The sequence below is a fragment of the Ictidomys tridecemlineatus genome, chromosome 5, assembly GCF_052094955.1.
Source record: "Ictidomys tridecemlineatus isolate mIctTri1 chromosome 5, mIctTri1.hap1, whole genome shotgun sequence".
NCBI lineage: Eukaryota > Metazoa > Chordata > Mammalia > Rodentia > Sciuridae > Ictidomys > Ictidomys tridecemlineatus.
Genome location: NC_135481.1, coordinates 5,287,431 through 5,302,740, shown reverse-complemented (window position 1 = coordinate 5,302,740; position 15,310 = coordinate 5,287,431). Strand labels below are relative to the sequence as shown.

Genomic DNA, 15,310 nt, shown 5'->3' with positions numbered 1-15,310 from the left:
TCATTTCTGATTTTAGTACTCTATTTCTTCTTGTGGTAGCATGGCTAGACATTTATCAATATTATTAACCTTTTCAAAGAACCAGCTTTTGGTTTGTTGACTTTTAAAATTGATATCCTGTTTTCAATTTCATTGATTTCTGCTCTTTCTCTCTCTCTAATCATTCATGTATGTGTGTGTTTATATTTATTCACACATACAAACATATAATATATACATATATATGATTATATACATGATATATATATATGTATATATTCATTTATTTCTTTATTTTTTTTATTTTGGGAAGGAGTACTGGGGATTTAACCCAGGGGAACTTTACCACTGAGTCACATCCCCAGCTCGTTTTATTTTTTATTTGGGGACTGGGTCTCAGTAAGTTGCTTAGGACCTAAGTTGCTGAGATTGGTCTTAAACTTGTGATCCTCCTGCCTCAACTTCCTGGGATTATAGGTGTGCACCACTGCACCTGACTCTGCTCTCATATTTTTTAGTTTCCTTTGGCAGATTTTCTTCTTTTTCCAGCTATCATTCTGATAGTCATTTCTAGTTTATATCTATTTTCAAATAATTATATTACTTTCACAGGTAGTGTAGGTGCCTTGTACAGAATAATCATAGTTTCTTCCTTCCATCCTTTATAATATAACCATCATTCATTTCACTGAGAAGCAAAAATCATTTTTTTACTTTGAATAATTTTTGCCATTATAATTTCTAACAAACTATGAGATGCAATAATGCACTCCTGGTCATCCCAGGAATTGGGGAGCCTGAGGTAGGAGGATTGCAAGTTCAAGGCCAGCCTGGACAAATTAGCAAGATCCAGTCTCAAAATATGAAGGGCTAGAGATATAACTCGGTGGTAAAGTACCCTAGATTCATCCCCCAGTACCAAAAGTGATAATAATAATAATGTTTGTTTGTTTGTTTTGTTTTGTACCAGGGATTGAACTCAGGGGCACTCAACCACTGAACCACATCCCCAGCCCTATTTTGTATTTTATTTAGAGACAGGGACTCACTGAGTTGCTTAGAGCCTCACTTTTGCTGAGGCTGGCTTTGAACTCGTGATTCTCCTATCTTAGCCTCCCAAGCCTCTGGGATTACACCACCGCACCCAGTGATAATAATTTTGAACAAGCGGTTTATTGTTAGATCAACTAAGAATATGCAAAATATAAGATTTTATTTTTCCTTCATTTTTTTCCTTTTCTAATGCTCTTCAATTCTTTATATAAATTCAAGTTTCCAACCTGTATCGTTTCCTTCTCTATGAAAAATTTCTTTTAACATTTCTTGCCAGGTAGGTCTACTAGCACAAATACATTCAGTTTTTTATTTAAGAAAGTCTTTATTTCTGCTTCACTATTGAAGGATAATTTTGCTGGATACAGAATTCTGGGTTCTAGGGAATTTTTTTTTTTTAACACTTGGAGTATTTCACTCCACTTCCTTCTTACTTCTTCGGTTTCTGAAGAAAATTCTAATGTAATGCCTATCTTGTTCCTCTTAGGAGCACCTTCTCTCTTAGACTTTCTACAATTTGTATATTATATGCCTAGTGTAGATATTTTGTATCTATCTTTCTTGGTGTTTTCTGAACTTCTATGGTTTGGTATTTGTCTTTAATTTGGGAAAACTATCATTATCCAAATATTTATTATCTTTCTTTTCTTGATGTTCCTATTACAGATATATTATGTCTTTTGTAGTGTCCCACAGTTCTTGTATATTCTGTTCTGTTTTCTTCATTCATTTGTCTCTTTACTTTTAAATTTTGCAAATTTCTGTTAACATATGATTGAGCTCACTTTCTTTGCTTGTGCCAGTCTACTGATGAGCCCACAAAAGGCATTCATCATTTCTCTTGTCTTTTTTTTTAAGTTTTATTTTTTAGTTATAGTTGCACTTAATACCTTTATTGTATTTATTTATTTTTATGTGGTGTTGAGGATCAAACCCAGGCCCTTGCACATGGTAGTCAAGTGCTCTACCACTGAGCCACAACCCCAGCCCCTTTTGCCTTATTTTTTATGTGTAGCTCTTCATTTTGATTCTTTTACCGAGTTTTCATCTCCCTGCTTGTATTACCTATCAGTTCTTCTTTGAAAACTAGCATGTACCTAATCATACGTATTAATGGGATTCAGTGTGATATTTCCATACATGCATACAGCATTCATTGATCATATCCAACCTTCCTTCTTCTACCCTTGCATCTCCCCACACCTTTCCCAGACTTTAGTGATCACTATTCAAATCTTTCTTTATAATCTACTTTTCCCATCAGAGTCCTTAGCATATTAATTATAGTTATTTTAAGTTTCTGATCTGATAATACCATGTCTGAGTCTGGTTCAGATGATTGCACATTTTCTTCTTACATGCTATGTCAAGTGCCCAGTGTTGGCTACCTGAGCCCAGATTCTAGGGATTTCCGGGAGGGATGGGTACTCATCTGAGCATGTAATGCCTGTGTGACTGAAATTGTTGAAGTTCCACATTTCCCAAAGAAAGCAGATGTTCCTCATAAATCACATTATTTGCACGAACTATCTAGAAAACTGGTATAGCATGGTTCAATACCTGACATTTACAACACTCTGATTAGTTCTAACATTTTAAGAACGTGGTCAACAGAAACCAGGCAAGGGCCATTCATGAAATAAGACCTTTTAGAGAATGTATAAGGCTTCAATAACTCAGGCCTGCTGAGTTCACTGTTTCCTGCACAGCTAATAGCTCAATCTAGAAATCAGTCTTGTAAATAAGGAAAGACTGACAATCAGATAAAAACTTGAACAAAGAAAAAATTTGCTTTTTTATGTTTAGCTCTTCACAAAAAGGCCAGCATACAAAGACAGTACTTTTCATAAAGTAAATAGAATGATGTATGAGACTCATTGTAAATTATAAGTAAAAAGTATTGAGACTTGAAAATTCTTAGGCACAGCATAAATTGGTTTCCAATAAAGCAAAATGAAATGATTTTTAAGTTTATGAAAAGATACCCACCCATCCATAAGACAAATGCAAACTAAAGCAACACTGAGGTAATATTTTTCACTTATCTGATTAATAATTGGCATGGGAAATCCTTAATTTTATATTCTTTGCAATTATACATGCACTATTTGTACCAAATGCAAATATGAATAATTTTCATGGGGATTATTTTGGCATTCCTTAAAATTCTAAATGCAAATATTCTTTGGCTAAATGTTTCATTTTTTAGGAATTTGTGATATAGATAAACTCATAATTATGAAGCAACCTAAGTTAGGGATAGCAAAAGATTGGGAAAAAAATCTGAATGTTATTAATAGGACACTGGTTAAATAAAATATATCATATATATGTTAAAACTACTGGATATGTTTTAAGCTTCATGATGCATATTGCCACAAGAGTAAAATCCATTTTTGACCAAACTCTAAAGACACTACGGTTGTTCTAGGAGTAAAGACTATCATCCATTCAGGTGTTTTATACTTGTTAGCTGTATAGAACCTTAGATGGCTTTGAAGTTCGTTATGTGTAATCATTTGAGTTATGAAAGATGTATAGAGGTTAGGATTTATTTAGGTATAACTTGTTTTCTAAGACCAGAAAAAAATTGGGGACATAGCTATCATGGGGTTATCTTTCATTACTCAACCTAGTTTAGAAAGCACTTACCAACCTCATTGATTCATGTTTTGCATTTTTTGTTTTAAAGACAGATGCACATTATTCCATACTGTCACTCCTTCTGTGTCTGTCTGATTCTCCTTCAAACAGCAATTATGTGGAAACACCAAGAGAGAAAGAAGTGGGTATGTTACCAGATAGTTTAACATAAGAAATAAAAGAGAAACTGATTTTATTGCTTAATTACTTAGACATTGAGATTTTATTAAAAGTCGTAAAAATCTGAAACTATTTCTGTTGCTTTGGATGCCATTGCAAATTTTCACTTAAAATACAAGTTCTGACTTTGTACGTTAAACTACCTTTGTTCCATAAAGAGAAATTCACTTTTGAGAATGAGTTAATTAAAATGTAAAATGTATTAGAGCATTAATTTGTTTCAAAGTTTTGAAGTTTTATTTCCTGAGTGTGTTTTATTTTGAGGTTTGTTTAGACTTTTTTCCTGCAGTTTTGTGGTTTTTTCCCAGATATTTATGATAAAGCTGAAGAGATTCTTCTGTTGTATTTCAGAAAAGAAAGATGATTTTGACTGGGGAAAATACTTGATGGAAGGTGAAGAAATTGACCTTGGTCCAAATGTGGACACACCAGTAAGTGGCATTGGTTTTGCTATTGAAAATGTAAATACATGCCTAGGTGATATAGATGATTTTGGTGGGTCCTTTTGTCCTGAAGCATCCTAGCTGAAACAGGAACACTCTGCACTGGGTAGAAGTTTATTATGGAAGACTAGTTAAGATTCTGGGGCTGGGGATGTGGCTCAAGCGGTAGCGCGCTCGCCTGGCATGCGTGCGGCCCGGGTTCGATCCTCAGCACCACATACCAACAAAGATGTTGTGTCCGCCGAGAACTAAGAAATAAATATTAAAAAAAAAAATAGAAACGTAAAAAAAAAAAAAAAAAAAGATTCTGTACTGGGAAGTTGAGTGGGGTAAACTCAACTATCCCTTAAACAGCAGTGATCTTGGATTTTTTGCCATCCAAAATCATTCTGTTCTTAAAATAGGCACTTAAAGTTTTTTTGTTTTTTGGGTTTTTTTTTTTTTTTTTTTTTGGTATCAGGGATTGAACCCAGGCACTGAGCCATGTCCTCAGCCTTTTTTTATATTTTATTTAGACACTGGGTCTCACTGAGTTGCTTAGGACCTCGCTAAGGTACTGAGTCTCTCCTTGAACTCACAATTCTCCTGCCTCAGCCTCCTAAGCCACTGGGTTTATAGGTGTGTGCCACTGTATCCACAGCACTTACAAAATTTAGGGGAAAGTTTCATTTGGTTTTTTGCTTTTCTGACCGTGTTGCTTAGTTTTTTTTCTTGTGAAATCCTTCCAATTTTTGTTTTTCTTGTGAAATCCTCTTAATTTTTAAAGTAAATAGCTCTAACTGTTGTACTCTCTTTGAAATGTGTATTTCCTTTTTAAATCAGAATTGGTCTGACGACAGTGAAGAAGAGGATGCTCAACAGCCCTTAAGCAGGGAGGACTCTGGGATCCAGGTGGACAGGACCCCATTAGAAGAACTAGATCAAAATAGAAATCTGGGGCCCCGAGTCAGTTGGAAAGGTATTGTATATCATTGGCTGCTGGCGTTTTCTGGGATACTGGTAAGGTCTGCCCCTACTTACAAAATAAATCTTAAACCATTAGTAGACTTGTTTATACAGTGCCTAAAATGTAGCACTATAGCAATGTCTTGGTTTTGCTCCTCAACACCACTTAAAAAATAAAAAGCAGTAATCTTGTAGCACTATAGAATTAATATTGAAAAGGGATTTAGAAAGCAGGCTTTTTTTTTAGAATGCAGTGCCTCACATGTGCAAGGCAAGCACTCTACCACTGAGCTATAGCCCCAGCCTTGCATTTTTTTAAACAGTTCTGATAACTTTATTAGTTCTAAATGTTCCTATTTATTTATTTTTTTTTAATTTGCTGATATTAGTGTTTAAATAAATAGAGCTGTACTATTTACTTTTTAAATGCAAACTTTTTCAGTCTTTTTGTGAGGAACTCTGAACTGATAGAGTCTAAAAAGAGCCAGAAGCAACTTTAGAGATTAGATCATCCATTTCTTTCTTTCTTTTTTTTTTTTTTAATATTTTTAGTTTTCGGCGGACACAACATCTTTTTGTATGTGGTGCTGAGGATCGAACCCAGGCCACACGCATGCCAGGCGAGGGCGCTACTGCTTGAGCCACATCCCCAGCCCTCATCCATTTCTTTGTTTCTTTTTGGAGATGAAGAAACAAAGAATGGTTTTCCCATAGCTGCAAACTGTGAGGCCGATACCAGCAGCCAGGCCCTGTCCTCTGCACTTGGATCTTGCCAGATAGGCATAGAGTATTTAAAGCTGACTCCAGGTCTCTTGATTTTCTACTTATACCTCCTTTTTTTTTTTTTTTTTTTTTTTTGACTTTTGAGTTGGACCTCCAGGGAAGAGAGTCACTTAGTTCAGAGCACATTATCATCTCTAGTCTATTTTAGGGCTTTTTACTTTATTTCCTTTTCTTCTGTTTCTTTTTTTTTTTTCTTTTTCTGATTCTCTTATTTCCCTTTCTCTGCCAACCCAGTTATAGATACTATTCTAATGTATTTGCTATCTGTCTTCTTATTAATGAGTTCTTGTGAAACACATGTACTAGTGTGTGTGTGTGAATGTGTGTGTGTGTGTGTGTAATACATTGAAATTACATAACTAGGGGTGCTGGGGTGGAGTGCTTGCCTAGCTGCTCGCCCAACATGTGCGAGGCCCTAGGTTTGATCCTCAGCAACACAAAAAATAAGTAAATAAAATAAAGGTATTGTGTCCAACTACAACTAAAAAATAAATATATTTTTTAAAAATTACATAACAGGTATTAGATTATGTGTAAATTTTCTTCTATTGATCTTTTCATTCAACTTTGTTTTAAAACCTGTCCATGTTTGTTTCTGCCTGCTGTGTAGTATTCCAGTCTGCAGCTACCATATTTCTGTCACTTGTTCCCTTGATGATAGGCCCCGAGTTCCTCTGCAATCCCAAATTCTCTGCCTGTCCTTGACCTTTGTGAGAATTTGACTGGGATACAAGTTTCTTCTTTTATAATCTTATCAATACTTGATAAGATCCATACTTGGGACTTGGGAGTTGTTTTCATCTGCATGAGTCTGACTACTAATGATTTAGGGACAGCTCATGTTATTTTTTGGTGTCTGGGACTTGCCCTTCTATGAATTGCTTGCCCATTGATATTTACTTGCTTTTCTTTTGGACATCGTATCCTTTATGCTCTCCCCAGCCCCCAGAGATCTTGGCAGATATTGATATTAATTCCCAGGTTTTAGATGTTGCAGGTATCTTTTAGTCAGTCATCTGTTAACATGAAACTCCTCCATGATGGTGATGGTTTTCTGGAATCAGCTTGAGTATGTGGCCTTTATCAGATTACAGCAATTTATCTTATATTTCTTTTTTTAAATAAGTCTTTAATCACAAATAAATATTGAATTTTATCATATGCTGTTCTTTTCCTGAGGCAATTTCATAATTTTTTTTAACCTATTACTAGTAACGTTAATAAACTGTTGGATATTGAATCATCTTTGAATTCCTAAGCTAAACTTCTTTGATTGGGTTTTTTTAATACCTTATTAGGTTTTTTAGGTATTTTTCAATGTTTTTTTTTCCCCCCATATTGGGGATTGAATTCAGAGACACTCCAGTGAGCCACATCCCCAGCCCTTTTTTGCATTTTATTTAGAGACAGGGTCTCACTGAGTTGTTTAGTGCTTCTATCTTTTCTCTTTCATGAATTATTTATCATATTTTTACCTGGGTTACCATCATACTTATATTAGCCTCATAACTTTCCCTTATTCTCTTTTCTGGAACAACTTGTGTAAAATAGAGATTATCTAATCTTTGGAATTTAGTACAAGTCTTAAGGCTTTGGGGATGTTTGGAAAGGTTTTCTGTTACCATTTCAATTTCTTTAATGGTTATTGGACTATTTGATTTTATCATTTATCATTTTATTCATGGAGTCATTTTAAAATTGAGCAAATGGATTATGCTTAGTGAAGCTAGCCAATCCCTAAAAAACAAATACCAAATGTCTTCTTTGATATAATGAGAACAACTAAGAATAGAGTAGGGAGGAAGAGCAGGAATAAAAGATTGACATTAAACAGAGGCACGAGATGGGAGGGAAAGAGAGAGAAAAGGGGAATTGCATGGAAAAGGAAAGAGACCCTCATTGTTATAAAAAACTACATAAAAGAGGTTGTGAGGGGAATTGAAAGAAAAATAAGGAGAGAAATGAATTACAGTAGATGGGATAGAAAGAGAAGATGGGGGGGAGGGGGATAGTAGAGGATAGGAAAGGTAGCAGAATACATCAGTCACTAGTATGGCATTATGTAAAAATGTGAATGTGTAACCTATGTGATTCTGCAATCTGTATTTGGGGTAAAAATGGGAGTTCATAACTCACTTGAAACTATTGTTCGAAGTATGATATGTCAAGAGCTTTATAAGGTTTTGAACGACCAATTTAAAAAAAAAAAAAAAGAAAGAGATAAAACTCAGATCCTGGTTATAACAGAGTTAAGAGATAAACTCAAGAGTTTAAAATAAAAATGTAATCCTATATTATACGTTACAATAAAATATAGTTCATAAAGAAAATAATTGAACACCAATAAGGGACAACTTTTTAAATAAAAATTTTAATTGCAAAAAAAAAAAAATTGAGCAAATGTTTTTTACTTTCTACCCAATGGGATTTAATTAAATATTATGTATGAGTTCTGTGATGTGGTTTTAAATATGTCATGTTAAAGAGCCATTTTCAGGTATATTCTGGAATGGAGTTGTAAGTCCAAATATCATGACCAAGTATTATTATGTTAACTTTTATAACCTATACTTATTACATTCTTTCCAACAGATGAGCCAGATGGCCGAAGCTGGTTAGAACAGCATGTGGTTCATCAGTACTGGACAGCCAGACCCTCACGAATTCCACATAGTTTGCATTTACACTCCAATTTAGCTGCTGTATGGTAAGAAGTTAAACTTTTCATTTAATGTAATGAAAGAATAAAATTTGATGTTTAGATATTTTGCTTTGATTTGTGATTTAAATCAACTATTTACCTGAAATCTAAGCTTGTTAGTTGTTGTTTTAAGACAATTCTAATTGAACAATTTTTAAATAACGATTTAAAACAAAAGTACATTTACTGTTTTACAGAAGACACATTGCATAGTCATAAACATTTGCCTAAATCAGCAATAAACATAATAGTTGGAAACACTCTGAAAATGTTTCTCTGAGAGTATTTCAGTGTGTGAAAATGAATATGGAGGGCATTTATCATTTTATTTGCTGATTGATTACTAGCTGAGGTAGCACAAACTTGCATGTGTTCATTGAGGTAAGTAATTTTACCAAGTTAGAAACTTAACAGTTGACATTTATGTTTGCTCTCTACTAGGGATCAACACTTGTACAGTAGTGATCCATTGTATGTTCCAGATGATAGAGTTTCTGTTACTGAGACACAGGTTATTCGGGAAACTCTATGGTAAGATTTCTTAACTATTTGGTAATAATTTCTTAATTTATTAGTGAGAAGCAAAACTTTTTGTAAAGGAAAGTGCTCATAAGTTTTCCACATGCAAACTAGAAACGGGCCCTTAGAGATGAAGTTCAGACTTTGGATTTGACTCTGGAAATTGGAGATATTGACATTTGCTTCTTTTCCATTTTAAGTAGTTTAGTAAATGATTTTATTGAATTAGGACATCATTTTTTTTAACTGTCTGAGCTCAAAGCAAAGTTTATTGTTGACTCCTTTTATTGGGCAGTGTATTGATGAGAATTGCCTGTACCAAATCTTGTGGCTGGGAATCTAACAAGGCTTGTAGTGCTGTTATGGCTGAGTGCCCAATCTTGGTGCTCCTGCCAAAAAGTGTGGACTGACAGTTTCAGGCCTGGGATGGTCTCTGGGTCATCAAATATGTGGGAAAGGTGCTTTGATAACACTGTTTCAGACTTCTCCCTAAGATGATGTTGAGATATCTTGAGTCTTAAGGTAATCAAAGATTGATGTTTTTCATTTTTTTATCATCTGACCTTTTTTGTCCCCTAGTTCTGAATCTTTAATTAAAAATTTCTATAATGGATATTTTTCTAGACTTAACATATGTCTTTTATTTCATTTCAGGTTACTTTCAGGGGTAAAAAAACTCTTTATATTTCAGTTGATAGATGGGAAGGTAACTGTGAGAAACAATATTATAGTAACTCATTTGACACACGTAAGTTATTTGTATTTATTTTAGTTTAAGAATTCAGCTAGGAGCTGGGGTTGTAGCTCAGCAGTAGAGAACTTACCTCATACATGTGAGGCACTGGGTTTGATCCTCAGTACCACATAAAAATATATAAACAAAATAAAGATATTGTCCATCTACAACTAAAAAAAATATTTTAAAAAATCAAGCTAAATAATGGGATTTATATACACGGTGGCAGTATAACTTCAGAATATTTCACAATGTTGGAATTAACTGTTAAATATATTTAAGTTCCATAAAGCAGAATTAAGTTGTGCATCTTTACAGTACATAGGCCATTCTTTATTATTGTTTCTGACATTTTATTTCGATTTGTATTGTGTTTATTTTTTTTCCCTTTTATTCTGTATTGGGAATGCTACATACTGCAGTTGTTTTACTTATAGTTTATATGTATTTTTAAAAAGTATAAGTACAGGCACAGTGGCACATGCCTGGAATTCTAGCAGCTCAGGAGTCTGAGGCAAAGGGATGGTGGCTAAAAAGTATAAGCCACAATTCTGTATTGCATAGAAATTTATGCTCATTGTTTCTCTTAAATATAAAACTAGATGTTCATCATTGTACTGCTTTGTTTTCTGCTAAACAATATTTTACAGTTAGGGGGCAATGAATTTGAATGTTTATGGAAGTCTGACTTTATATAATTGGGGTTTGTTTCTATGATAGAGCTGTTTACGATCTGTGCTGGAACAAATTGCAGCATATGGCCAGGTTGTATTTCGACTCCAGGAATTCATTGATGAAGTCATGGGACACAGCTCCGAAAGCCCATTACCTGGAAGTGGTTCCATTCCTAAAAAGTCAACTGAAGCTCCCTTTAGAACCTACCAGGCTTTCATGTGGGCCCTGTACAAATATTTTATTAGCTTCAAAAAGGAACTTACAGAAATTGAGAAGTCCATCATCAATAATGGTATTTAAATATCCTTTAATTTATAAGATATATAACTCTTATTTGAAATGCCATTTAAGTTATTTAATAGTATAAGGTTTGAAAGTTACGTGGCAAATAAGTAATTCTCATGCATTCAGTTTTTAAGTTATTTTTGAATTTATAGTTTTAAACCTTTCATATTCCTAATCAAAAAGTGTAGAAGGATTTAAAGTGAAATTGTTTTTCCTATTCAGTTCCCCAGCCAATCAATTCCCTTCCTTAGAGATACCAGATCCTCAGCTTCTCATGTACCCTTCCAGAGCAGTTTAGACATGTGCAAGTAGTGCAGACATAAACAAATACCTCGTAGTCAATACACTACTCTCTTCAAGTTGTTTTCTGATTTAAATTTTGAGGATTATACCGTAAAAGTATGTGAGAACCTCCTAGTTCCTTTTTATAAATTGGTATATCATTGTATGGCTATCTCATAGTCTTAGCCCCCCTTGATGGACATTTAGATTATTTCTACTCTTTTGCTCTTACTTTCCCAGCTGCATGATAACCACTTACACATTTTAGTAATCAGACTCACAGAGCATATTATCTGTGGGGTAGAGTCTTAAAAACTTAATTGCTGAATCAAAGAGTATCTGATGGCATGTGCGATTTTATTAGATTTTTTTCACCTTGCTCTCCTCTTTCTTCAATCTCTCAACAACAGTGTGTTATCACACTTTTTGGTCTTCACCAATATGACAAGGATTAAATAGTCATCGGTGTAGTTTTTTGGTTTTTCTTTCTTTCTTTTAATTCCTTCTATTTTCAACTACTGAAAAGAGTGGTATATAGAGTTTACAGAGTTCTCATGTGCCCATCACCCTTCTTCCCCCAGTGGTGAAACTTTATATAATTACAGTGTAGGATCAAAACTGGGAAAGTTATATGGTATAACACAGTACCCAGTCTGTATGGGGTCACCAGCATTACATACTTGGGGTAGTGGGGCATAGTATCTTTGTGATCTTGCAGTTTTATCTCTTAAATCCATACACCCACTTCCATATCCAGGACAAGGAATTGGGCCTGCCACATGGGAATTTGCTCATGTGCCACTCCTTTGTAATCACAGCCTCCTCTGCCCCCTCACTAAAATGGTAGACCACATAAAGGAGTCTATTCTTATTTTATCCATATATAGTTTTAATTCACATTCTTTCATTATAAGTGAGGTTGAGTGTCTTTCCATTTGTTTAAGAATCACTGTTTTTCCCTTTCTGTGAACTGTAGATTTCATGATGTATTATTTTTCTGCTGATTTGTCTTTCTCCTTGACTTCAGGGGTTATATTTTCCTGAGGGAAATTGACTTCTTGTGATGTGAAATTAAAACCTGTTTGGCCATGCCTTTTCATAAGCCAAAGAAGTGGCTTAGCATTGTTAGCAATTATATCATATTTTGGACCCAGATGTTTTTCCTTGCTGTTGAATTTGACTTTATTGATGCTTGCAGATACCACCATAACTCTTGCAATAGTAGTGGACAAGCTCTCACCTCGATTGGCTCAGCTCAAGGTTTTGCACAAAGTGTTTAGTACTGGAGTAGCAGAAGTTCCCCCTGACACTCGGAATGTTGTCCGGGCATCTCACCTGCTCAATACCCTGTACAAGGCCATTCTTGAATATGACAATGTTGGAGAAGCCTCTGAGCAAACTGTAAGTGGAACCTCTACTTGGTGTACAGTGCATGGTGAAGGAGTGGTAGATAATTGTTGCAGTTATTTGTTAAGTGATGTTTATATCATGATGTGTCAGACAGTTGCTTAGAGTTTTAAAGTTAGCTTCCAAATTCAAGACTGTAGGAAACTACCTTTTTAGTTCTAGTTGCCAAGATCTCCAGAAGAATGAGGCAAAGACAAAGCCTCTTGTAGATACTTAGTATTAACTCTTTTTTTTACATAAAAAACACACCTTTATGATAGGAGGCATCTAAAGTAGTAACATTGATAGAGATAGTAGAATGGTGACTACTGGGGGCTGGGGATGGAGAATGGGGACTTGTTTAATGGGTGCAGAGTTTCAGTGTTACATCATGAACTAGTTCTGGAAATCACTTAAGGACATTTGAAAACAGTTAAGGGCTGGGGTTGTGGGTTAGTGGTAGAGCGTTTGCCTAGCATGTGTGAGGCACTGGGTTCGATTCTCAGCACCACATATAAACAAAGGTCCATCAACAAATAAAAAAATATTTTTTAAAAAATAGAGAAGTCCAGTCACTTTTTAAAGGCATTTTGGAAATGTTTAGGCCTCATCTCACCTTAGTAGGAAGAGCTCAGAGCACTGACTATGCATATTCTGCTCCGTAGGTCTCCCTCCTATTCTCTCTCTGGGTGGAAACAGTGCGGCCATACCTGCAGACTGTGGATGAGTGGATTGTGCATGGGCACCTGTGGGACGGCGCCAGGGAGTTCATCATACAGAGGTGCAGCCAGCCAGCAGCACGGGGGATGTTGGGTGTTGGCTTCACTTGTTTGTTTCCATGTCAAAATTTAATGCTCCAAGCTTCACATGGTACTGAGAGTATACAGTTCAAATGACAGAGCTGTGTTGCCATCATAGCATAGTTATGTTCTATTTGATCTATAGAAGATGTACAATACCAGCCAATTAAAAAAATTTTTGTCAAGTTCTATGTCACTCACAGCTTTTCATAGCAAATTATATTTTTGGATGATTTTAAAATGTACACTGCTTCCCATAAAATGAAGTTAGATGATATGAAATGGTTCTAATTATTTCCATTATAAATTATCAGTAAGATAAAGGATATGAAAATATTATAAGGGGGCTAGTTGGTGGCTCAGTGGTAGAGCACTTGTTTAGCATGTGTGAGGCACTGGGTTCAATTCTCAGAACCGCAAATAAATAAACGAATAAAATAAAGGTTCATGAACATCTAAAAAAATTTTTTTTAAATAATAGGATATGCCTCTAATATATTTATTTCTCAGAATAAGCAACAAATTCTTATCCTTTAGCATAATAGTTAATATAACAAGTAAGGAAAATATTAATCCATTTATAATGATTCCCCTTCCATAAACTTATTTTTCTGGCAAAATTTTATAAACTGCAGGGGACAGCTGTACTCTGAATAGTTTTCAGTTATGCAGTCTGGTTAGATTGTGATTTCTATTGATCGCTATCCATTGAACACCCCAGGAAAGGAACCTTTAAGTCCTGGAGCCTAGAAAGATAACAGTTTGCACAATGTTCTCTTTGGAGGAACCAGCCTTGCTTCAGCTGAATCTTAGTAAGATTTATAACTATGCTAAAATATATAAAGATATATATCTTATGTATATTAGATACATATATCTTTATATATCTTAGCATAGATATAAATCTTATATCTAATTTTATATCTATGCTAAGTCCTGTTTCATCAGCTCATAGGAGAATTTTTGTGAAAATTGGATTCTGATTTTTCTTCTAAGGCAATTAGTGAGTTACAGTTTAAAATTTGTTTGAATCTCCTTAGGAACAAAAATGTTCCAGTAAATCACAGAGACTTCTGGTATGCAACTTACACATTATATAGTGTATCGGAAAAGACAGAGAATGAAGAAAAAATGAATGACAATGCTAGCGCAAGTTCTGGCAGTGACCAGGGTCCCTCCAGCAGACAGCACACCATGGTGTCCTTCCTCAAGCCTGTCCTCAAGCAAATCATAATGGCCGGCAAGTCAATGCAGCTGTTGAAGAACCTGAGGTGTGCGGAGAGCACTGCGAGCCAGGTGGCAGCCAGAGGTAGCCCATCTCACCCTCCTCCAGTCCACTGCTCCCCAATCACTCCTGTCACCCTGAGAGTCCTACTATTTCGTAGTTTGAAAATCACTGGAGCTTTTTATTTTAATGGAATTTACACCATGATTGAATGAATTATCATGGTACTCTTGATTGAAAAACTGATTGTCCTCATTGGGAACTTTTAGCATTTTGTTTAGAAAGACAGTAATAATAAATTCCTCACTCTCGATTCCTTAGACCTGGTTCTTTAAAAATATAATTTTCTCACATTTCTTGGTTCAGTGCAGTGTTTAACTCTTGTGCACCATGGCCTCTGGCAGAGAGGAATTTTCCAGTGAGCAGTTCAGACTTGATTATAGAGTTTGAGAAAATCTTTATATGATTTTTGTGTTTTTTTAATACAATTTAAGTAATTTACTTAAATATTTAATCAGCTGACTAGAAAGGCTTAAAAGTCAGATGTGACCAGATGTATTTAGCTTATAAATCACCTCAGTATTATTATATTATTTCAGTTTATCATATCTACTTTAAATAATATTTTTACATTGCACAGTATTTCTTTTTTAATTGAACAGTAAGCTATTAAGA

General features: G+C 34.8%; 1 protein-coding gene across 4 annotated transcripts in view; it reads left to right on the top strand.

Moving 5' to 3' along the window:
* Tubgcp5 (tubulin gamma complex component 5) overlaps positions 1-15,310 on the top strand; it is a 37,153-nt gene that overhangs the window by 10,053 nt on the left and 11,790 nt on the right. For all 4 annotated transcript variants that reach the window (XR_013438664.1, XM_078049120.1, XM_078049121.1 and 1 more), the window contains exons 4-13: positions 3,725-3,821; positions 4,207-4,286; positions 5,121-5,256; positions 8,619-8,733; positions 9,169-9,258; positions 9,901-9,994; positions 10,703-10,949; positions 12,423-12,625; positions 13,276-13,391; positions 14,451-14,719. Coding sequence is in view for 3 of the 4 variants with exons in the window: in XM_078049120.1 (XP_077905246.1) it covers positions 3,725-3,821; positions 4,207-4,286; positions 5,121-5,256; positions 8,619-8,733; positions 9,169-9,258; positions 9,901-9,994; positions 10,703-10,949; positions 12,423-12,625; positions 13,276-13,391; positions 14,451-14,719 (1,447 nt within the window). In the remaining variant the exon portion in view is untranslated. The remainder of the gene's footprint in view (positions 1-3,724; positions 3,822-4,206; positions 4,287-5,120; positions 5,257-8,618; positions 8,734-9,168; positions 9,259-9,900; positions 9,995-10,702; positions 10,950-12,422; positions 12,626-13,275; positions 13,392-14,450; positions 14,720-15,310) is intronic.